The sequence below is a fragment of the Meleagris gallopavo genome, chromosome 2, assembly GCF_905368555.1.
Source record: "Meleagris gallopavo chromosome 2, MGAL_WU_HG_1.1, whole genome shotgun sequence".
NCBI lineage: Eukaryota > Metazoa > Chordata > Aves > Galliformes > Phasianidae > Meleagris > Meleagris gallopavo.
The window spans coordinates 2,683,274-2,708,893 of NC_139405.1; the positions used below are offsets into that span (position 1 = coordinate 2,683,274).

The 25,620-nt window shown below is 39.6% G+C and overlaps 1 protein-coding gene and 1 long non-coding RNA gene across 6 annotated transcripts in view; one reads left to right on the top strand and one right to left on the bottom strand.

The window, feature by feature from the left end:
- Positions 1-106: 106 nt before the first annotated feature.
- Positions 107-25,540, top strand: LOC104909463 (uncharacterized). Of its 4 annotated transcripts, XR_014881796.1 has the most exons (6): positions 107-302; positions 382-489; positions 4,873-5,630; positions 11,084-11,214; positions 11,843-15,668; positions 19,890-25,540. It is a non-coding gene; the product is annotated as an uncharacterized LOC104909463 (long non-coding RNA). The 4 variants fall into 4 exon arrangements; XR_014881795.1 differs by having other exon boundaries at positions 4,873-5,181; positions 11,084-15,668; XR_014881794.1 differs by having other exon boundaries at positions 4,873-4,995; positions 11,084-15,668.
- SPTBN1 (spectrin beta, non-erythrocytic 1) overlaps positions 14,309-25,620 on the bottom strand; it is a 123,086-nt gene continuing 111,774 nt past the window's right edge. For both annotated transcript variants that reach the window (XM_085218589.1, XM_085218590.1), the window contains 4 exons: positions 20,314-20,552; positions 18,754-18,927; positions 16,000-16,042; positions 14,309-15,650 (listed from right to left, as the gene is read on the bottom strand). In XM_085218589.1, coding sequence (XP_085074715.1) covers positions 15,435-15,650; positions 16,000-16,042; positions 18,754-18,927; positions 20,314-20,552 — 672 coding nt within the window. In that variant the 3' untranslated portion in view covers positions 14,309-15,434. The remainder of the gene's footprint in view (positions 15,651-15,999; positions 16,043-18,753; positions 18,928-20,313; positions 20,553-25,620) is intronic.

The following is a 25,620-nucleotide window of genomic DNA, read 5'->3' on the forward strand; positions in this document are numbered from 1 at the left end:
CCTCCCACCCGCCTATCACCCCGCGCGGCGCCTCATGGGAACGCGTGTTCCCACGGCTGAGCGGCCGCGAAGCAGGGGGCCGACTGCGACTACAGCTCCCATGGTGCTGCGCGGCGCCGCGCCGGGCGGTTGCTGTGGTGACAGTCCTGCGGCGCGGGAGGAGCTGCGATGGCAGCGCTCTGCGCGCTTCTCGCCCTTTTGGCGGTGGCTCGCGGCGCCCCTCAGACCAACCCGGCCTCGAAGGCTCAGCCCTGTGTGGGGGCCGGCAGCGAAACCCAGCGTCCTGAGGTGTAGGAAAGCAGGTGCCCGCCGTATTAATTAATGCTTGTGGTCATTAGCCTTTCCGATCTTTCGCTTTACGGGAATTGCTTTCCTTCCCAGGATGAGGTCCAAATATCGCCACCAGCAGACAGATGAGTTTCCAGGCAGGTGCACAGCTGTCAGCTGTGGGTGCCCACAGCTCTCATTGGCAGCCCCACGCACACACAGGTGAGTGAGCCAGCTGGACGTCCTTGCTCAGTGATGAGACCACTCACACCTAAAAGCACTATTTATGCTTGGTGTTGTGTTTAATAAAGCATAGAACGTTGCCAGTCTTCTCCACATAACAAGCTGGGTATTGGGGATGGTGCTGCCTTGTATTTCTGTAATAATCTCCTCATGAGTTAGATCCTTCATGTATTTCCCTCAGCAATCTCAAAAATGGCGTAAAATGTTTTGTATAGTTTTCCCAAGTCTTTGGAATGCATCCATCCTTCTCTCAAATGTTGTGGCTTGCTGCACAAGCCAGGTGCAAATTTACATAATAAAAAACAAATTTCTTTTTTCAGCTTACAATCACATCTGAATTTTTATGCTAATTTAGAAAAAATCACAGAATCACTGAATGGCAGGGGTTGGGAGGGACCTCAAGAGATCACTGAGTTCAACCCCTCCGCTAAAGGAGGTACCCTACAATGGGGCACACAGGTAGGAGTTCACATGGGTCTTGAATATCTCCATAGAAGTAGACTCCACCACCTCTCTGGGAAGCCTGTTCCAATGCTCTGTTACTCTTACCATGAAGACATTCCTCTGCGTGTTAGTAAGGAGCTTCCTATGCTCCAATTTTAGGTCATTAATAACGAAAAATAAAAAAACATTTCAAGAGAAATGCTATTAGAATATCTCATTTGGGATTTCTGAACCATAATTTTCAAGTGTTTCTGTGACTATGTGGATAAACTGTTTTATATGTAGCTAATTCACTGACTGGCTAAAAAGTCAGCTACCTCTGCAAGCTGAGCTCTGCTGTTTAAAATCTGCTGGGACTCTTGCTGCTGGTTGCTAAGACTGAGTGTTCCAGAAAAAGCAGCAGAGCTTTCATAGCACCAGTGCTTTGTTTTGAATTCATTTCCCCTTGGTAACATGCCAGGTCTTCAGGACAGAGCGTATGGTGTACCTGTACAAAATATTTTCCGGTGGTCCTTGAGGAATGTAGCTGCAAAGATTTTTAATGCTGTTATTTACACGGTATTTTAACCCTTGTTAAAATCAGTTCTGCATATAATTTGAATGCTGTTAGAAACTATTTAAAGTATTTCAAATTCATGTAAGGACTAGTATTTTCATGCTTGTCTTCGTGACTACCTTTCACTCATTGAGATAAATCAACTTAGAAGCTTTGAAATTTACAGCAATACTCAATTGTTAAATCAACTCTCTCTCCTGCCGTCCTTGAAGATAAAATGTTTAGGGAATGTATTTAAAATAATGATAATGTATTTAAGTTTTAACAAAAAGAAGTTCTTAAAGGCTTAAGATATTTCACTTTCTTAGATTTTATTGTTAGAATGTTTATTTTTGGGATAATATTGTAGTGACTTTGAATAAATTATGTATCTTAAGACCAAATAGTGTAATATCAAGCACAAGTTTCTGTCCAATAAAAATCGTCTTGGAAGATTTCTGGCATTAACAGCATTACCAGTGAGGTCATACATTATCTTTGAATGTCAAGCAGCTAAGCTACCTTGTGTTTAGGAATAAATATTTGCACTCATGTAATTCAACAAAATGGAGTCTTAACATAAATACATAGCTTGGGTTGGAAGGGACCTCAAGGATCACCAGGTTTCAACCCCCCTGCCACAGGGTTGCCAACCACTAGATCAAGCACGAGACCAGGCTGCCCAGAGCCCAATCCAACCCTGCCTTGAACACCTCCATGGATGGAGCATCCACGGCATCTCTGAGCAGCCTGTGCCACCACCTCATCACTCTCAACAAAACATTTCTCCCTGCATCTGATCTAAATCTTCCCTCCTTTAGTTTAAGGCCATTCTCCCTTGTCCTATCACTAACTACCCATGCAAAAAGTTATTTTTCCTCCTGTTTATTATCTCCCTTTAAATATTGGAAAGCTGTAATGCAGTCTCCCTGGAGCCTTCTCCAAGCTGAAGAAGCCCAACTCCTTCAGCCTGTCTTAGAGGTGCACCAGCCCTCAAAGCACCTTCATGGCCCTCCTTCGAACCCTCTCCAAATAAGCAGGCAAGTTCTTTGGCTTCTAAGAGGAGACACTTGCTACAACGTTTCACAATTTCATGTATTCATGCTCTTTATGTAGCCACATAAGGACAGAAACAAGAATAGCTTTCAGGAGGCTGTGTGTTACATTGCTGTATGGGAACTGTTGAGTCACAGCCTGATGGAGCACCTGGGGAAAGGACCCGGGCAGCCCTGGGAGCACAGTGAAAACAATTCAGCTGTGTGACCAGAAGGGGTGGAGCCTGGCTGCACCTCTCTTAGACCTCATTTAAGGGCTGACTGCCACTAGGGAAGGACCTCTGTTTGGAGATTTTCTCCTTATGGAGTTTTCCCTGTGAACCTAGATCTTCAAAGATGAGTGAACACTTTCCTTTTTCTTTGTAACACCCTTCCATCATACTAGTCCTTCTGTCATTATGCCTTCTTATCACCATTCCACCGTGTTGATCTATCTGATTGTTACAGCTGCCCATTGCATTACTGGTAAGTGTGCAAGCCTGCTTGTACTGGAGGTTTAGATGAAATATCTCCATGCGGCAATGCAGAAACGGTTTTAATCTCATTATTCTGTGTGATCTGAAACACCGTAATTTAAAAAATAAGTATGAAAATACATCAATCACTGGATGTGCATATATAATAAGATGTTTAATGAATTATAAATTCCTAATTCCTTGCTTAGCTGAAAAAAAAAAAAAAAAAAAAAAAAAAAAAACCTGAAGATTTCAAGCTGTATAGTTCCTGAGCATTAACTACAGTAAGAGATACCAGAGGGTTCAGTCATAGTTTAGGAGGCCCATACCTATTGTTTATTTAAAAAACAAAAAACATATCTTTCTCTCCACTTTATCATATAGAACACTATAAATGTCAAAAACTGTCTCAGGGATCCGTAGTATTTTTGCTACTGGACACAGCACATGGCTGTTCAAGATAGGTAGAGCGTTCCTACATATGTTACCAGTGTGGTGTGCCATCAGTCCTGTTACATTTGCATGTCCTTTAGCTTGCTTTCAGTTCTGCCTTCTCTTGGTCTATTAATGATAAACAAAAGAAAGTCTTTTTCTTGCTGAGGTCACATTTTGATCACCGATACACTCTAATCATTAACCTGGAATACTTGGTTTCTTCATCCTATCTTATCTCTGTGTTATCCAATGGAATAAATTCCATGTGATCTTAACAATCTAATGATACGTTGTTGTTACTGTTGTGTTGTATATACACCTTCTAAAATGACACATATGACAAATAGGTCATTTTACATCTTACTTTTACATTTTACTTTACTTAGCAAGGGCAAATAGAAACTTACTTAAGTCTCTGGTTGCAAGGCTGCCACATTTCTCTGAGCAACAGTGGCTTAGTTGAATTTCATATTCCATCCTTCAGTAAAACTTGGCATATTCTCTTTCTTTTTGTGATATCTAGTATGGTCAAATTGTGGAGGCTTTAAGCAATACACATTGCTTTACTGGGTTGGGTTTAGAAAAGATGTAGCAGTGAAGCATGCTAGTTATGAGCCAAGAAAACAAACAAACAAACCAACAAGAAAAACTTTAAATATGTGGAACTACAAGTTAATTCTCACTTATTTTTATATAATCTATGCTAACAAAGGTTTCATGATTTCATTCTTTTGATTGAATTACCTGGTGAGTTCCTTGTGTAATTTTTTCAATTTAAAAAAAAAAAAAAAAGATTACTAATTTCTTATCAGTTATCATGTTGCTAAAAGTGTTCCTCAATACTGCAATCTGCTGTTCATTGTCAGTACAACATAAACATCACCAATGTTTTTCAAGGTTTCTCTTAAGTGTTCATACTGTGTGTAAGTCTGAGTGTAATTCTTGAAATAGAGCCCTAATAATATAAGCTTTGTTTTAGATGTGCAGTGTAACAAGCATGCATGGAATTCTGGAATTCTTCCATCAGAAGTACTAGGAAAGCTGAGAAGTATGAACCAAGACACAGTTTAAAAGAAAAAGGGTATCTATGTCCAAATGCCCTCATGGTCTGACAGTTTTTCAAATTTAAGTCATATAAAAATAAATACTTTAAAATATATTTAAGAACGTAATGAAAAGATGCATAAAAAATTTCAAAGACCAACACTGCTTTTCCTTGTATCAAGGAGCATATTAGCCTAGGCTGAAACATGCATCACCTTACATACACTTTTTCTTTCATTTTAAATGTAAAAACAAACTATTTGCATAGCAACAGGATTACGTAGCACAAATTAACTTTGCTATGCCAAAGTACAGTAAGCTTAAGGAAGCAATATTTATTAAGTTAGGTAGTAAAAAAGTCGTGTTTAATCTAATGTTTAATTTCCACTTACAGGATTTCCGAGAAGGCAATGTAAAGGATATCTGCCCTCAACCATCGCTTTTGTTGCCTACTACAGAGGGGGGTGAGGAGGCTGCCAAGAACTGTTTCAGAATGGATGAAGAACCTTCACCAAAGGTACCCCAAGAGTCAGGTGTTATCAGAAGCAGATTCTGCTTGGCTGCAGAGCCTCCAATTTACCTACAGAAGAACAGTATCATTGGAAAAGTGAGCACTGCAGGAAATGCTGCCTGGCAGGCCTTGCAGAGAACTTAGGACAAAAAAAAAAAAAAGGACCCAATAAGTTGTCTGCCACATGCAAGGGTGAGCTCCTGTTTCTTGCACGTACTAAAGAGTTGTCTGTGCTGGTAATGGGAAAAACTTTACACCCATTTATCACCCTTGGCTTAGGTATCACATTTAACAAAAATGTGTTTTCTTCAATTTATTCTGGTGACATGTGGGCCGCGGCAATTTTGATCTAACAAACATATTTTCAATATTGCACATAACCATGTTTACAGCTAATTTTTAAATGCCCCTCGATGCTTAGAATGCACTGAGAGAAGCTGTTGCCATATGCATGTGGAGGCTCTACATACTCACGTGGCAGACTGAGTGAAGCGGTCACTGTTTGTTTTTTGTTAATATTTTCTAAAGTCTAAAGGCTGTGGTCGTGAGCAGGCATGGACACACTCACTATCCAACATTTTTGGCTCCAAATATTTTCCAAGTTTTCTCTCTTCTTGAGAGACTGTTCTTGTCTTGCTCAGGTAGGTGACTTTTTAAATTTATTCCAGTTTCTACTTCATTGTCATTATTATTAGATGAAATATGACCAATACAGCGTTCTGTATGGGTATTGCCTAAGTAATACTTATTGTATTCAGTCTGCTAAAGCAACCATTTGCTGCTACTGCTGTTTTTGAGGGGTTTGAGCTGTTTCCCTTTGATTGTTTGTTTCTTTTAAATCATGCCTTGTATATATGCCAAAAACCATCACATCTCGTATTAACTCTACTCCTCTGTACTATATCCTGCCCACTCCATACATATCTGAGCCTGTGATTAATAATGAACACTGAGATTTTCCCTCCCAGAAACATCTGTGTTATGCCCTAGATCTTTCCTACACAAAATACCACTTATAACTCATATTTTTATCGATGAATGTACTGCACATGCACTGAGAAGGCATATTAATTGGTTTTCCAAAATAGGTACCTTTTGAGCTGTGATTAAATAGTATAAAATCCATAAGAACTTGGCACAAGGAGGGATCAGAGTCAGGAACTGTGATCTAGTTCTGTTGTGTTTGGTTGTTTGTTTTTTGCCTGGCATTACACTAATCCAATCCTGATTGATGCCTCTCAGTGATTTTACAATTTAACTACAGAATAATAACAGAGGAATTGGCTCTAAGCTCTTATTTCTTGTGGGTGGAAATACTGATCTGCGTTGATGAAAGGTTAAGATCTGTTCAGAAACAGTACTGGGGGAAAAAAGAATAATTTTAAAAAGCGAGTCTTTTCCATTTTCAAATGCAAAGCAAGCTAATTTCTGAAAGATCAGACATATCCTAGCCTAGAGAGAAAGCTCTTCCAACCAACCATCATGCATTTGTTTTGCTGTATGTCCAAGTGCAATCCAGGACTACCACACAGAAGAGATCAATAAAACCATCTGTCTTAACATGCTGTGCTTGTCCCTGCTCAAAGCCCGGAGGTGCAGAGCCAACAGAATGATCTGCAGAGACCCAGTGAGCCTCTGAAGCAGCCTGTTTGAGTGTGTCACAGGCTGCAGGACCTCTGCCTGAGGGGTCTTCCAGATAATCCCTAGTGAGTTACTGCCAGCCTTTATCCAGGCATGCTTTTGGGGCTGTCTTTCTGCAATCTGTAATTTTTTCAGAATTCACTGATGAATTCCAATCTACTGTCACAGAGATCTTGTTCTTCCCACAGAAACTGCTGTCATTATTTTCTGGATGGAGGTGTCCTTTGCCTTAAAGCTAAATGTCCTGGCTGCCATTGACTTGACTCAGCTTCCTTCCCACGATGATTCATCTGAGCCAAGCCTTGCCACAAGTTTACATAACCTATAAAACCTGACTTGTCTTTTCCAAGTTAAGGGAACTTGCACCCAGGTCCTCATTCTTTTGAGAATGACCTAGTGTTATCTTTTCCATCTGTTTTATTCACAGGGCAGTTGCAGGGAATTTGCCCTTCTTTGACCGTGAAGGGACTAGAAGAGTATCTGAACATCAAAGATACCAGTCTCTGTGGAAAAGATAATACAGATTGCTTCAAGTTTCCTTTAAACTACTGAACCAGGGAGAAGTATACATGCTCTTCCTTTTATCATCTAGACCACAGCCAGCATCATAATATGTTGGTCCTTCCTCATCATCGCTTCTTTATCATTATGAAATGAAGAAGGAGCAGTGAACAGCAGGGTTTTTAGTGGCAACTTCTATTCTTTTATTTTCTACATGCAGCGTCTCAGTAACAGGAGGAATGGCATCTGGATATCTCCATCCTAGGAGCCTCTGCTCTAAAACCAGGCTCACTGTTTCTTTCTCTCCATGTTACAACTTTAAACTATCATGAAGCACAAGATTTTAAAAACAGTTATAAAAATTTGAGATGGTACTAAACACAGTGCTGAGCAGGTAGCCTTTCTACATTGCCTACAATGGTGCCCCAAGCAACTTAAGTGCCAGACTGATAAGCAACTGATGAGTATTTCTTTAGAATAGCTACATTACTTTTCTTATAGGAGATGTATCTCACCTGGAAGCTGTCCTGTAAGGATGAGAAATCTTGTCATTCTTTCTTTCTATGCTGAACTAACAATCAAGGCATGTGAGCTTTGCATGTTATGTGCTTTACTTTAGTTCTCTGGTACTGGTGGCACTAGTATTAACTTCTGACTTACCTGGATCATGAAAAGCTTCCTTTTGATTTGCTGAGCATTAAAATCTAAAAATAAAATCCTGTTTTCCCAAAGGGTGGTGATAGCCAGCATTGGGCTTTCTGAAGTTTTCTGAATTGCAATGGTTATGGGTGCAAATATTTTCTGAAGACAATTTCATCTGCTATACATAAGGCATTTATTTAACCAAAAATATCAGATATTTAAAATGAAGTAACAGGCTTCTATTTTTCTAAATCCTTGCAACAACACTAAATGTACCACTACAACATTTCTTACATTTCAAATTTCACACACATGCTCTGATTCAAAGTCCACTTCCGAGCATCATCTATTGCCCTGCTACTTCAGCATACTGATGGTCTCTGAGATGCTGACTCACAATTTATGGTGTTCAATTTGATTTTTGTATTAATAAACCAAGGAAGTTTTCAGTATCATTTGTCTAATTTTCCATAGTAAGTTTTCTGCCTCGTTTGAATCTAGTGCAAATTTCCAATTTATTTGGGGTGAGGAAAAAAAAAACAATAATGGACAAAGCTTGTTTTAAAAAACACATTTTCTTCCTTTTCACTGTATTCTGTTTAAGAGCCATTTAAATAACTTGGACTGATGTGAGTAATCTTCACAAATCTTTCTCTTCTTCCATTTTTGGGGGAGTAGAGAGTGTAGCTGCTATACAAATAGCTGATTTACTTTCAGCTCCGTCAGAACGAGTTCACAAACACTTCTTCATTGTTCAGGTGCATTGTTCAGATAAGAGCAGGTCTGTTGCAGCTCAGCATCTTTCTGGATAGAGTGACCTCTCATGGAAAATGCTGGTACTCTGAGAGCAAGGGAAATTTTTTGTCTCAACTAGATGTGAGATGTAAGATAATAATGTATCAGTAAGAAAGTAGTAACAAAATTGGTATTAGCTCTAGATGTTTTCTAGCTGTAGCATCATGAACCACCATAGAATTTCATGTAATGGTTGAAGATAATGTGAAATTAATTATTTTAATAAACAAATTAAATGGTACTTCAAACATAGAACAACAGATATAATTAAACTGTATCAAAGACTTGATGTTCACAGTCAGCTGGCAGATGAACACACTGAGATCCAAGAGCAAGGGAGAATTCATTATGAAACACTTATGCACAAAATCCTTTGTATCATCCTTTACGGAATTAATTGATAACTTCTCACAAAGCAGACCACTTGAGGTGTCCTGAGTTCTGTTCTGTGACAGTCCTGTGGCTCTGACAGCCGAGGCTCTCCTTGGGCTGCTCCGTTTTCTGGATGCACACTGCATATGCTGCATTATGACACACTGCAGATGTGGTCACGTGGGCTTCGTGAAGCTGCTCTGCTGTCTTGGCTACACAGAGTGACTCAGATATCAGGTGATGGTGCACACAACTGGTCTAGATTTGCTTCAGTAGCATTAGCACATGTTAATAAGACATCTCAGCCCTGCTAGGCAGTTGCTAAAAGGCAGAGTAACAAAGGGTACAAGCTGAATGAGGAGCAAAACTTAAGCATTTTTTGCTTTTTGCATTTCATTGATATATATTATAATACATCTAGCATTATTCTCACTATTTGTCCCCTGCACTGCAGTACTTAAAATACTGAACTGTGGTTTTGTTTGATGCTTCACCTTATTTGTACTTTAATCTTGTTTAAAATCCTTGGAGAAAAAAAGAATAATCCACCAAAATTAGAATATTCATTGAGTTGCTGTCACAAAGCTAGAGAAAAATACTTAACAATGGGATAAATTGCATTCAGCAGTAGCATAGAAAATAGATTGTTGCCTCAAGCACTGAATACTGACTCCTCAGCTAGAGCCTGACTGCACAGAGCAGTACTGCTGGAGTACTGCAGAGTAGTGCAGGCTGAGCTCTGCCAAGTTACTGCAGCTGAGAAGCCAGCCCGGCTGCTTGCTCTGCCTGTTCTGCAGTTGGACCACATGCACTCTGTGCAGCTCATGAATTAGAAGAGGCTGAAGTCAGCCTTGACTATGTTCATACCACTGTACAGAAAGAATCAGATAAAACGGTTAAAGAGAAACAAAACAAAAAAAACAACCTGAAGGGCAGAAGAGTTTTTCCTCAGGGATTCAGTGAGAGAGACAACTCAAGCAATTAAACATTAAATAATTCTACAGAATACATTATTCTATTATTTAGATGTGGTAAAAGAAAGTAAGTACAAAAGTTGATTAAAGCACTATCCCTTCTGCAAGTTTCTTGCTTAGCACATTAAGTCAACTTGTGACCAGTATTTTACTTTTGAACGTATGGAGGCAGGGCTTTTATATCCTGTACTTAAAGAAAAAGCAACTCTTACAGCTTGGCAAAGCAGAAAAGGATTTTGAAAGTACCTTAATGTTGTGACGTGCATGTAGTATATTCTAAATTACTGCGTTAAGTTCTGCAAGGTAGATACACATAGCCACAATCATTAGTCTGTGTAAGAGGAAAGAAAGCACTAAGACTGTATTAAAAAAAATAATAAAAAAATCACCCTTGATGAAAAACCACATAGTTCTATATGGCATTGAATCAAGGAGAGCATGATCTTTTACTTCTCACTTTTCTATTACTTATGTCATTAACTTTTGGTCTTATTAAAGCTATTGTGTGTTCTGTGTAGTGAAATGCTACATAACATTCTTAATTTCATCTACATCTAGAATTGCAAAAATATTCTAAAATAACACCCACATTATTACAGTATACAAAGGGCTTGCAGGTATTGCCTACGTATTCTGAAAATTTTTCATTACAAGGCCACTTGCTGACTCCTACTTGAATGATGTGGAGGCATAGGTGTTCATTTGCATCAGACAAACTGTGAAACAAGGGACAAATCAGAACAATAGTGCTACCACTGAAGCAAGTTTTATCAGAGAAAGCATGGTCAGTTCCTACTGATGAAGTTACTCGAGGCTTTTAAGGAAGCTGGAGAATAGTTTCATATTCCTTGCTAATTTACAGTAAATTAAAATTGGTAGGCTGTGTGTTGAAAAGCAACTACTGCCTAATGTGCAGAACATGTACCAGGGTAGTAATTGCCATGCTGCTTTTTAAATTGAGGTGAAACAGAAACAAGCAAAGCCCTGAAAAGTGTAGAATCTTGCCCAGTTATGACATTTATAGCATAGAAATATTTGGATAAGTAGGCTGGGACAACATCTTACTAGATAAGTGATGGTCCAGCATTAATGGGTCTTAGCAAAAGGGAGTTGCCTGGGCTGGGAAGGAAAGGCTAAATAGAATCCTACTCTTGTGTTTTCCCCTACAGCCCAGGAGTCACTAATGTACTCACAGCCACACTACAGTTCCTGCCTGGCAACAGCTCAGCTCTCAGGAATCTACGTGGGAGAAGTAGAGGAGAATAAATTGCCATCAAGCTTCTCAAAATAACAAAACAATGTATGTGAATTCTACTGTTTCAGCTGTTAAGTGCTAACAAACAGACTTCAGTGCTGTCAGGGTTCCTCCTCTTTATCTGAGATAAAGAAATCAAAGGAGGAATTTGCTGGCCAGGTCACTAACAAGTTTGCAAACCCAAGCTGCTTAGGAGGAAGTGAAACAAACAGCCAAATGAAGTGCACCACAGGCAACACACTGTGGGATTTTGAGAACTAGGATAACCATAATACAACTGTCAAGTGCTAAACATCTTCAATCCACCAACAGGAGCCAGATATTCATCATTACAATCAGAAAGGCTTTATTGCTATTCCTAACATGTATGTGTCCTCCTGCCCAGCTACAAAATCAGCTGAGTTTGCAATTAAACTGGTTTTGGTTGACTGTATAGAACAGAGATCTATTGGTCATGGGGATCTGGGTGTCTGCCCATGGAGAATTTGTTATGAAACAAATTATTAGATCAGAGGAGCCAAATCCCAATCTTGCTGAAAAACAGGTGGACTGCAAGTAGGTAAACACAGGCACAATTCCAGTTCTGATGCTGTACTCTTCTGGAGTAGGAATACAGTACTTCTTACCTGAATTATATTCTGCTTGACTTCAGAATTCACGTTCTTTATATCAGCCCTCAGGAAAGCAAGCTGAACTTCAGCTGGCTGAGATCTCCAGCTCCTCTTGTTGTCAGGATACCCTCTGTTGCTCAGACTACAGGCAGAGCTGCAGTGTCAGAAGAACTGAATTCTGCTTTCTTCAGTAGTTTTGCAAGGTTGAGAACATTGTTTGTTTAGCAGAGCCTGATTTTCTGAGGTGCTCTCTTTTATTATGCGCCTCTGTTTATTTGGAATGAAAGTGTCTCATGTTTGTTTCTACTAATTGTGACTGACTTTCTGTTTTAGCTCAGCTGTGCTTAGTCAAGGTAGAAAAACCCAAACATCCACAAATAAAAGGCAATGTTGTATCACACCTGCAAGCTATTTATTATAACAGCATATTTGTAAAGACCCCACACATTTTAAGGCTACTCTCTGCAAACTCAATCATAAAAAAGAGAACACACTGAAGTGAAAAACAGTCTAAAACAGCATTTCACAGGAACATAATTTAGTCATACATGTCATGTACTTCACTGTTAATCTCCCTCATACAGAGTGGATCTCTACAACATCTCTATGAAAAGCAGATGGGTTAACAGATCATTTGCATCAATCTAAAAGAAAACCTTCCTACTCAACATATGCTTAGTTCCCACAGATAGAAGGTTTGGGGATTTTCATCCTCCTTGTACTCGATTCACAAGAACATGGGAAGGACTTTTCAGGTGCAGCTCCCTGAATACCTACACAGCTTAGATTTCAGTATAAGTCGCTCACCAAGAGAAAAAAAAAGGAGGGCAGGCATTCCTTACTAGGGAATTATTTCTTTGTAACAATGAGAGCAACACAGCTGAAAAGTGGACTGCTCTGGGCTTCTGCAATGGCTCTAGCCCCTGTTAAGGGCCCAGTTCCCATCACAGCTGTGATGAAGCTACTTGGAATCTAACCAGGAGGTAACTATGCTAAGCCAGGACTTGCCTTTTCTGACCTGGTTTTGTCAGAGGACGCTCTTCCTGACCCACCAATTCTGTCTGCGTGGAAACTGCACCCAAATGGGAAAGCAGGTGAGACTTAGAATAATTCACTCAAGCTCCTCAGGAACTTGAAATAAGTTCCTAAGCAAAAAGGACTTCTACTCAAATACTTTTCAAGAACAACTTAAGAGGCAAGACAAACAAGTAAAACAGTTCTGAAAGCATGATCAAAAACATCGCTGCTCTATGACGTGCACCAGGTGTTTAAGATTGATCTGCTAAGTATTACTTGCATATCTTATTAGCTTCACTGAAGTGACACACAGTAAGGCATCAACAGAGTTTTGTATTTTGATCAACAATTTTCAGATTCTAACATTACGCCTCAGCTTTTTGTGTTAAATTTTTACATTTACAAGACCGGTGTTATCCTACGTTTCTCTAATAGACCGGAACAATGTAATATTAAAGGAGTAAAAACTAACATGCATGAATATTTAGTTGCTTAATAACCCAAGATTTTAGAAAACAAAGAAAACACAGAACACCCAGCACACCCCATGGAAAGAATTCAGACACTGCACTGATGACATGTTCAAGAATCTGGTTTAGAAACTTCCCATCTGAAGTTACATTTGAGTGTATTTTAATAACCAGAAAATTTTAAATAAATAAGTTTTCTATATTCCACTGTTTTTTAAACTTTTAATTCCTGTTTAGACTTCTGGGAGCTTTTCCTTCCTGATGGCTCCCTACGTGCATCCAATATAAAGGAAATTCTGAAAAGCTGCTTAGTCTTCAAAATGTTGAAATATCAAGGAAATGCTAAGCTTTGGGATTCACTTTACTGGCATTAAATTTGTATCTTCACAGGACGGCAAGGGTGGCTACAATTTAAGAGAGCTATGTTAAAAAAAAAAAAAAAGAGAGAGAGAAACAGTGAAATGAATTTGGGCAGAACAAGAAACCTTTGGTGCATTTCAATTCCTGTCTGATTTACTGAAGGCTTTAGCTGAGCCCATTACTGTGGGGCAGGTGGAGAGCTGCAGTATTAAGCTTACTTATAACAATGCTCATTAGCTGCAAACTACGACATGGACACCTACCCCATCAGGTAAGATGTTCACCTAACTCAGCCTATTGCCCAAGCCCATGGTTACTTCCACCGCTTCTGCTGGATTTATTTCCAACAAGAAAGGTCTGCGTCGGAATATTTCACAAAACATTGATTCCCTCTTTGTTTTTATTTTTATTTTATTTGTTTGGGGGCACAGTCCGAGGGGAAGGGCGGAAGGGAGGGCAAGTGGGAGGTGAAGGGAAAGGAAAGATAAAGAAAAGTGAGAAGAGAGATAACAATTATTTCAGTATGAAGTTTTGCACACACACAAAAAAAACGGAATTACAACTTAAGACATTAGCTTCAGTGCACAGGAGAGAAGACATTTTAAAATAACTTTATTTTTGATCCTTTCAAAATTATGATTTAACATTATCAGAAATGAAATAAGAAACTTAACCAGCATATTTAGTTTTAAAAGCATTTAATGACATAGCATATATTTAACAGATAGGGTAAAAGTCTAGAGGTACAGTTCGATACAACTGAAAACCAGTTCCAGTACTACTCTTGACTACAGGCCCAGTCATCGAAAGTTCATTCCTATTAAATGTAATTTTTGATTGTGCAGTAAGATGAAAATTTTTCATTACAATAGTTACAGTGACAGAGAAATGCACACTATGTATCAAAGAGCAAGGTAATGTAGCAAAATTATAACACGCAGTGCTGCAGCTGACAAGCAAGTAACCATTTGAGTAACATTACTTTTCCAGTAAATGCTTCAGTTCCACTTTTACACTTATCAATGATTTTAAAGGGTTTATTATACATCTAGTCTTATTATACTTTGTACTAGAATTATCTGAAACATACAGTATAATGTATTTCAGCAAAAAAAATTTTTTTTTTTTTTTGAAATTACAGATTATTTAAAACTGTATCAGCCTGCTTATCCATCTCAGATAACATTCTTATCTGTCATACTTGATGCAGAAAAGCTTCAGGTTGTGTTAATAACCAATGCCAGGATAGAAATGGTTTGTCTGTAAGTTAATGCATACCTGCACTCTGTTACAGGAAAGATAATACACTATCATTTTAATAAATGTTAGAATTGAAATGGGAGGCTCTACTAGTCAAGACTCAGCATAACAACCTTAAATGGAAGTGAACATTTTTTGAAAATTTGTCCATTGGTTTTTGATGTGCACAGTAGATTGAAAGCACCGCTGCCTTGCATACCAATAGCACTAGGAGTGGGTTATTTTCCAAGACAGCCTCACAAAATTGAGGAACAGTTTAAATAGTAAGATCTAATCTACACTAACTTCATTTAAAAAAAAAACAACAAACAAAAACAACCCCCCCAAAGCTGGTCCTCCCTCTCCTACAGAAGCTGCCCAATGCACCTCATACACTTGTAACTTTAGGTTCTTTTTTGTTGGCTTTTTATTTTAAAATGCTCTATAAATAAAAAAATGTCAATCACATTGAGGAACATGAGGCACAGAGAGTAACGTATTGGTTCTGAGCTCGCATGCTGGAATTCCACTGGAACGGTCAGAGAAGTGCAGTGTGTGGAGATGGAGTTCACTTCTTTTTACCAAAAAGGCTGAATCTTTTCTCTTTGTCTTTCTCTTTGTCTTTCTCCCTCTTGCCAGGACTGGACTCGCTGGTTATTGTGACGCTGGCAGGCAGGGTCTGGGCACGGCTGGAGGCTGGAGTGCTCTGAGTGGTTGGGGACACTTCGATTTTGTCAGATGAGATCGCTGATGTGATGGCCTGAATCCACGTGTTCATCTCCTCCTTCAAGAAGCCCGAAAGGTAGAAAGCTGTTACAACCCATGCACCTCGCTCCCTCTCTCATTCAGCATTGCAGATGGGGAATGGATAGAAATGGGGAACCGAACACAGTCCTAACTCATCATCTGGCACTCCTCTGGTTATGCACCTGCAGGAGCTGTCTGCTTCAATCTGTATCTGAGACCTCCTCAACCTATGCTTTATGCACACGTACATACATGACCGGAGACCAGAAAATTGAAGTGTACTCCTGAGCTCTTTGCAGTTTTTTTTTGTTTGTTTTAATTTTTATTTCCCCTTGTCCAGCAGCACAGAATCCCTATCAGTAATAGACTGAGAAAAACAAACTTACATCATCTTTGGCTTGGAAGAGGTATTCGTTGCCATCGGTCAATCTGTAGAGAAAACAACCATCACAAATCTAGATTAGCAGCAGTCACAGTGGTTCAATTCCTGCTTTTTTAGCTACAGTACATAAGCAGACTGAGACATACAGGAAAGTCATAACATCTCTATACACACAAATACATGCCAACAACTAATGTTTTGGTATCTCATACTGCCACGCCAGCCACACACACTATATTCTGATCTCTATACATGCTTATGATAGTGTCAGTGTTCCAATCATGCTGCACTGCAGAGGTCATGATCTTTGGCAGCTGATGACTTATTTCAGTACTTGCTCTTTCAGGCAGATCTCTTCTATCTTGCACATGACAGTACAAATTACTCAATATTTTAAAAGACAAAAGTCACAGACAACACCCAGAGGTTACATTTTTTTGGTAGAAACCCATCAAAACTCTGCAGCCGCCCTGCTGTCATACCGTGATGATGAATCAAGATACCATACTGTATATGGTTCACAAGTAGTTGCATCTTCTCACAGTGAAGATCAGAAACTTCCGTCTGTTTTATTACTGTGCTGATTTTACTCAGAGAGTTTAACTGGGATACATTTAACCATTTGTATGAAGATACATTAATAAAAAAAAAGAGTGAATGACATCAGATCAAGCATCTGAACAAGTAACAGAGTCAGTGGAAGCAGCACTTGATCTTTCTCCACAAAAAGAAGCATTAAATGGCAAAAAAACATAAAGCTGAAGTAAGATGTTTGGAAGAACCTAACTATCATAGAATCATAAAATGGCCTGGGTTGGAAGGGACCTCAAAGATCATTTAGTTCTAACCCCACTGTTATGGGCACTGTTGCCATCCACTAAATCAGATGCTAGACCAGGCTGCTCAGGGCCCCATCCAACCTGGTCTTGAACACCTGCAGGGAGGGCGCATCCCACCTTCCCTGGGCAGCCTGTGCCAGCACCTCACCACTCTCTCAGTGGAAAATTTCTCCCTGATATCTAATCTAAGTCATCCCTCCTTTAGTTTAAAACCATTCCCCTGTGTCCTATCACAATTTACCCCTATTTGTCATCTCTCTTTCAATACTGGAAGGCTATAATGAGGTCTCCCTGAAGCCTTCTCTTCTCCAGGCTGAATAAGCCCATCTCCCTCAGTCTGTCTTTGTTGGAGAGGTGCTCCAGCCCTCAGAGCATCTTTCTGGCCTTCCTCTGGACCTGTTCCAAAAGGTCTACATCTTTCCTGAGCTTAGGGCTTCAGACCTCGATACAGCACTGCAGGTGGGGCCTCACGAGGGCAGACCAGAATGGGACATCCCCTCCCTCTCCCTGCTGCCACCCTTCTGTCCATGCAGCCCAGGATGCTGTTGGCCTTTTGGACTGCAAGCACACACTGCTGGCTCATGTCCAGCTTTTCAGCCATCAGGACCCCCAAGCCCATTTCCACAGGGCTGCTCTCAAAGAGTTCTTCTCTCAGTCTGTACTCATATCTGGGATTGCCTCATTAGGTTCACACAGGCCCACATTTCAAGCCTGTCCAGGTACCTCTGATTGGCACTACTTCCTTTTGTTGTACCAGCTGCACCACTCAGCTTGGTGCAAATTTGAGAGTGCACTCGATCCCATCATCTACGTCATTGTTAAAGATGTTGAAGAGTACAGGTCCCAACTATGCCTGGCTTTCTGTAAAAAATTAAGGAAAATATTTCCATTGTATTCCCCACGGATCCCAACTAGGCCTTTCTGTGAGAGATCTGCCTGCACGTGAGCCTGCATAACAAGCCTCAGCTTTTGCAGAATTGATCCTCCCAGAGGCTCAACAGTATAACTCTTCTCAGCTTGGAGATGGAGCTTTGCCACAATGAGCTGGTGAACTCGCTGAGGAAATACACCACATGACATTACTGAAGCAGGCCTGATACAGGTGTCAGGGTACAGTGAAAGAAGGGCAATTGATTTTTCTGCTTAGGTTTGCATCTGGAACACCTTATTCTTACATTATCAATTCAGAGATGTTTTAATACGTAAAGGATGAATCACATCGCTGCAGGCCTGTCTTCGAAAAGGTTAGCAGCAAGTTTCCTTAAATATGAATTATATTTAGAGGATTCTTGCATCAGTGTAGACTTGGAAAAAAACCTATCTTAGATTACACAATCCGATCAGTTCATAAAGTGAGTCTCCTTTGAAAGAGTCCTCTAGCAGCTGTGTAATAGTACAATATTTTTTAACTGTTGGCACTAAAGTAAAACACAGTTTTGGAACTGAAAGCCTTATTTTTATATCCTTTGAACAACAAGTACTTCATATACTTCAAAAGTGATGGTCTGCAACAAGTTCAAGACCTGAAAATGTCATTGGTAGATGTCTTCAGTAGTCTCCTAAATCCATACTAAAAAAAATTAAACAAATACTTGATTTTTATGAAGAGCAGAACCATGAACATTCAGCTCTTTTCATTTAGACCCAGAGGCAGCAGTTGGAAAGCTCAGGGTTTTTGAGTGCAGGCTCTTAACTATGTATCTAGTCTTGTCTCATAGATAAGTACCATTATTATTTTGACACTGATTGCTACCTTTGATAAACACACATTTCAGGGTTGGGAAGAACCCTGTTCAGAAAAGCAGATACTGCAGTTAATGCTCATTATCAGCTCTTGGGCAGGATCCTGCCCATGAATTTGCAGAGTGAACATACCCACCACAGCTTATACTCATGTAAAGAAACTTCAGCAGGTTTACCTTAGCTTGAACACATGCTTTTTCTTTTTGTAATCGACCGCTATCTCACAGACTGCTTCTTTCAAGCTGACTGGAATCTCATTGTGATAGGGAATGCCGGAAGCAGCAGCTTTTGAATCCTTGTAGAAGCCCATCTCTTGGTTGTTTATGACACAGTACACGTTATGCCATGACCTTCGAGACACAAAAAACAACAAAAATACTTATAAATCTAATGCTCTTACTTGAAAAACTGGAGAAACTGAACACAATGATTGCTATAAGATAATGGAGACCAGTTCAATCTGAGGACAGAAGCACAGTATACTATGTCCTGCAAAATGCAAACAAAAATTCTCTCATACAAGCACTATTTTAAGACAGAAGTCCTGACTTTGAGCCAAATGGAATTAAAGGTTTCCAGAGCTCTCTGTGATAGCACATAAGCATTTCCTAACAGTGGGTGGATCGTTTGGCAGACTATGCAGCTTACAGTCTTGGGAGATAAACTGATAGACCTTTTGATGACTATACTTCATTGTAGAGGGAGTTCTCATTTGCAAGCTAGTGAACAAATTAAACATGAAATCCTTGACTGCCACAAATGATTAGTGACATCATCTACCTCATTCTCTAATGCAGTTATAAAAATCAATGGTTAGTAGAAATAAGGGTCCCTAAATGTTAGTATCAGCAGCTGTCGCAACGCCAAATTAGTTCTCTGGTGTGAAGCAACTCTAGCTGAAGAAAAATGGTAGTTCTGTAATGCAGATCACTTGTCTTATGATGTGCACTCAGCTCTGCTGAGTGTCTCAACTCTGACCACATCCCTCAGGTGTTGGTGTAGCTCGATAGTCAACACTTTCCTTTTCAGCCCAGTCATACAACTATTCTCAAGAGCGTTCTCAGGTTACAATGAACCAGCATGTGATTTTCCACTGCAGACAGAAAGCTCAGGAATTCTGCTTATTTGAGGACCACATAACTGAGTCCGTAGGCATAGAATCAACTAAGGCACACAAAATCATCTTCACTAGTTCTTCTCTTTTGAACAGATTACAGTGTAGGTGGAAAGTGCTAATGTGCAAACAGAAGAAGATGTCAGAATAATACGGGCATTTCTGTTCTTACACCTACATGTTTTTCTTTTCTTGTAGTAACATACAACTTGAGAGAACTGGAATCAAATCCCACTACTGCCACAAATTCATCACATGAAGTGGGAAAGTCATGATATCTTTATGCCTCCATTTTCTACCTTCCAAATATAAGCCAATAGTGCATTTTCTAACACGTATGATTAGATTGCAAACTCATGAAATATATTATTCATATGCAATTTCTGGAACAGGAGCATTAAAATATTTTGGAGCTGCGAGAAGACAATAACAGCGGTGACAACATTGACTATTACATAATAACAAAATGCCCCGAGTTGGAAGGGACCCATAAGGATCACCAAGTCCAGATCTTGGCTCAACCCAGGATCATCCAAAATTCGAACCATACATCACAGTGAACTTGGATGCAATTACCTGCATTATTAAGCAGTGATCTTCATTAAACATCAAGTACTCTTACCTGCTTGAGGCTTTCTTGCTGTGTGTCTCCCATTCATGTTTACGATGTAAGAAGCCCTCCATCTGAGCTGAAGGAATCTCCTGTGTTTTGGCTGGTAGGGTAGCAGCAGTCTGAGCCTGGATGGCAGCCGTGGCTTTGCGGTCTGCCGTTGGAGAAGGAACAGGACTGGACTCTTTTGAGCTTGTCCTCTGATCTGCAGCTCCATTAACCATTTCATTTGTTTCTGCAGTTTCTGCCACCTAGGGACAGTGAACAAAGCGTTCAGCTAGATGCCTCACAGCACTGAAGTATTTTGCAGTTAATCTGATTCCCTGCACAATGTGGCTGTGTATAAGCTTTGCCTGGAGAATGACACAGGCCAATGAGATCTTTCTCATGGAGACACAGGAGGCCAAGGAAATTAGAAGGTATGAATGGATTAGTACCCATTTTACAGGTGGAGAAACAGGAGAATAAGAGCTGCTAAACTTCAGTGTGAATTTTACTGTGCTTTGCTCTGCTAGTCAATTCGTAATATTTTATGTATTGTTATTCCTAAAAGGAGAGCATTCAAATTCTGCTGCTTACTCAAATGTTTGGAACAGTAACAATCACACTTTCTGCAAACCTAAGAGGAACAGTAGAAGTTATACACATCAGCCACCTTAAATACACTTATGACATTACTGGGGCATTAAAAGTCTATAAAAGGTATTAACTATGAGTCAGCAGGAAAATATATCAAAACTGCCCAGGAGCATTTACAAAAATTTTCAGGATTTCTTTCTGTAAAAGCTCCTTTCCCACTTTCCCCATTCCCCTAGTGACACAACAAAATCAAAACATGCAGAAATTAGAGAGATTACACCATGCATTTCATCTCCAGCATCCCAGTTAAGATATTTGATCTCAAAGACAAGGGAAGTGAGGTCAGACGTCATTTATCAAAGTCTTTTTCAGACTTTCATTATTAGGAGGATTGGATTTTTGTTAAAGGAACTGAAAACCACCACAGTCACACAACATCACACAGCTATTTACCCCCAAACAAAGACAGAACCAAGGCCTTGCCCATCACTTGCTTTGTTGATCGCGTTGCCTGTCGCACTGTGATCGAGATAGCCTAGAGAGCAGCCATGTTTCCAGCAGCTCTGACTGGTCAAGCTTTCGACGTCTTCAGGAGCCATTCATCCCAAAATCATTTAAATTGGAATCCTAATGGCTATACACTTTTGAAATGCAGCTTGGTCCCAGTTTTTTTGTTTGTTTGTTTTCTTGTACCATTACTTTGACACGTAGAGCCATTGGTAGCAGCTCAGGAGTTACACAACCAGTGTGTATTATTATTATTATTATTAGCAAGTTACTAAAGCTTAGTGCTGCTAACGCTCTAGTAGATTACAAACATTCTGGACTGTTTTTATGCAGACAAGCAGGTATTTGTGAATGGCACAATAATTAGACATTCCCACTTCTGCACATAGCCCGGACAATTCAAAAGCAGCCGAATTATGCAACATACTAAATTTTGCCACTGCTAGAACTTCTTGTACCTGCCAAGTATACATTATTGTACCTCACACCTTTGTACCTCACATATTGACCTAGAAAGATCTAAGTGTCAACTTGCTATGGATATGGGAAGGGTTGGTTAACTGCCTTTAAGCAATCTAAATTTCCAGAGTACAGACACTACACCATTGAAACAGGGAAAGAATCACAGCTCACATTCCACTGCAGTCATATCTATTTTACTCTGTCCCTAAAGAAACACGGCCTTACAGCTCAGTTTATTAGAAGAAATATCTACCCTGCACTGAAGATCAATCTATGTAATGTTAGCCAGATTGAGTAAAAATCAATGATGCTGTCTCTTCAAAATCAAAACAAATCAAACCAGGCTATTTCTATCCAAATCTTAAAACAAAAATCTTGCATTAAAGGAGGGCAGGGGATGGGGGAGAATAAACAAATAGATGAGACTGAAGCTTATCCAAATGCTGCCGGCACTGCTACTGCAACACAGGTTGTGTCATACACAGCCAGTGATTCACCAATGAGTGCTCAATTAATTATTCATCACCACTGCTGATCACTAGTGCCCAACATTCCACATTCAAGAAAAAGGAAAACCCTTCAGAGATACTCTTCTAAACTGGCAGGTTCCCTGTCTGAGATACACAAAGCCCACAGAGATTTACTGGACACTCGCATGGTCTGCCTGCTGCACAGACCACAGGAACTCAGCACCACCTTACGTAAACTACCCAGAACTACCAGTTAGCTAAACCAGTGCTAAAAGCAGGATGTTTTCTGTACTGATACAGACAAGATGTGAAAATAATTATTAGACACTTTTGAGTATCCCTAACAATTAATCTGAAATAAAAAAAGGCAAGTTCCAGAACAGCAGCCACTGCAAAAGCTACTTAAAATGTTTTTATGGGAAGTAACGTGTAATTCAGTGCTGCAATCTGCAACCCTATGGTTTTAAGTGACAAATGCCAACTTTAATTACACAATCAGACCTGTAGTATCTATTTAAAATGCTACTGATTGTAAAAGGGCTATGAAAAGCTTTATTGACGCTCTTTCGGGTTTTATTTCCTTTCCATGTGTTATCTACAATTAACAGAAAACAAGCAAAATAAATCTGAATCATAAACAGGTTTGCAAAGAATGTGTAATGAAAATAGAGGAAAACGGGAGCTAAACAAACTTTAATGGAAACATGCACTGGGCATGCAGAGACAATGCAACAGAAGACAAACATTAATAGCAAACTGTACTGTTACAACAAAACAGTTATCACGTACATGAAAACAGTTGTCTTAATTGTGACTGAGAGGTTAGTTGCAAGTGCTTTAGTGGCTAGAGGCTGCTCCTGAGGTGTTCTTAACTCAGGGCTGTGTTTCATGCAACAGAACAGCTGGTGACAATGACTGGAGACATCCCTTTGATTTTCATAGTGCTTAAAGCAACATTATATTCATTTCATCACCTTAAGCCTCTGCACCACAGTTTAAATAATGGAGACATATTTGCCTTTTCAGATGTAAATAAGTGACAGCTTGTATATTGCTCTGGCCTCGGTATCCTTTTAATGTTCTAAGCCAGGACCACGGGCCATAATGAATCAGTAAAATCTTACACACCTAGAGCTTAAAATGATGACCTTAACTGATGACGTAATTCATTTTTCCTAATCATAAAAGTATAATTCCCATCTATCAATGTATCCATATAAATTACTTTTTACATACTAATTTTTATCCAGAATATATCTGAAGTATTTTCAGACTGTGGTGTCTGAAGCTACAGCTAAACTGCTCTACAGCTGTCACAGTCCTAAAGGCACAGAGAACCCACATGGTGTAGGTAGTCACCAGATCATTTGCATCATTTTAGATGGAATTTCTAAAAGCATTAAGAATCTATATCTTGTTATCCTGACAAAAGAAAAAAAAAAAAACATGCATCATGAAGTGGAAAGACAAGTTACAGTAAAAGTATAATCACTGAAGCACATCCTTTCCATCACCTCCCTCTTTACGATCTCAGCCAACACAGAATAACTGAGCTGCACTGATCAGCCAGAAGTTTACATTTTGACCAACAGCATGTCTTGAGCCTCAGGCCAGAAATAATACAGCTGGGTACATCGGATGTATTGCAACACAAGATCCAATGAAAAAAGCTCTTCTGTAAGACTGAAGTGTGGATGGCAAAGATTAACACAGAAATGCATTATGTTTCATGGGAATAAAATAAAAAATGAAAGGAACGGGTGGTGTATCAGACCACGAGAAGCAACAAGATGATGATGATCTGGGGTGCTTGCAGGCCACCTCGTGTTCCCTGCCACAGCTACTTACAAGTTCATAAACATTAGAGTGTACAACAGTTATCTCACTTCCTCCTTAGTACTAAAGATGAAAAGACTTTATCTAAAGGAAGAAAAAGGCAGAACTGCTTAATATCCTACAGCATGAACAGTGTGCAGATTCAGAAGCCACTGGGATGCATGATTTGAAAGGTAAACTTAAGCCTCAACTGGGACCCATTTTTCCCCTGTGCTACAGGTAGGAGCTCTGGAACCCACTGACTTGAGCCTGCCAGCAGCCTTTCCTGTGCTTAGCATGACCTCAGAGAGCGAGCTTCAAAAACATGACAGACAACATGAGAGATTTTTCCCGTGATTCTAGGCATCAGTTGAAACAAGCTGGCTTTGCAGGAAGGTAATGGAGGGGTAAAGCCAGTTTGCTACTCTTCTGTTGCTTTAAATACATACACATATTTACTAGTATTTCTACTTTAAGATTATTGGCATGCATCTTGACTCCACTGGAATATCCTCTGTCAAAAAGGACTGAATGTACAATTCAGCCCACATTATAGAAAATACAGAGCTGGAATCTTAGACCAATGTATTTTATTTCACTTTCAGAGAAAAGCATCACAACCCCTCTTTACGGGTCCACAACCTACTCTCATTTATACCACTTTATCTCCAGGGTCAGGAAACAAAATTGCTGTTGCATAAATTACAGGACTGAGAGTTTTGGGGTCCCAAAACAGCTATTCAGTATGATCACAACTCTTCATTAGGACTAAATACCAAGATAAATCTAGAAACTATTTTTTATTCTTTTATTTCATGTTTATTTTTATCTGCAGTCAATGAGTCCATTCTACATGGAATGTTATACAGCTAATCTTAAGGCTTTTAATTTGTTGGTAGTCACAACACCCCCCACCCTCCTAACCTTCACTACTGAGCTCACTTGCAGGTATTGTCTTTGGCCTTGTGAATAACTCACTTGCTAATGCAGCTGATTTAATAATGTTGCCGTGCTGAAACCTGTTAGTATAACTCGATGCGTCATACCTGTCAGACTCTAGTTCTCTTCTTCATTATGATGTAATCTCATTAAAGCTCAATTACTCATAAAAGGATGGTTTAGCTGGAAAATCTTAATACTATTAACAACATGAAAAACTCACAGTAAATAACATGAAATAAATGTGTCACCTTAAAGCAACTGAGTGTCAGCGGGGATATTCAAATAAACAAGGATTAAAGTGAAACAAATATATCTCCAAGGATCTGCTAATCAAGTAGAAGTCAACTGATGGGAAGGAAGAGAAAGCAGCAGGGAAATCTGAAGCCAAAAGATTAAACCAGTACCAGTAGACCATACTGAAAAAAAAAAGGTGTCTTTTGCTGCAAATGATTGTATGTCACAGTCCAGACCACGATCGGTCATTGGCTGTCCGTCTGCTAATAAAGTTTTTGTAGTTTTGGTAGGTTTGGGAGCGGTAACTAAC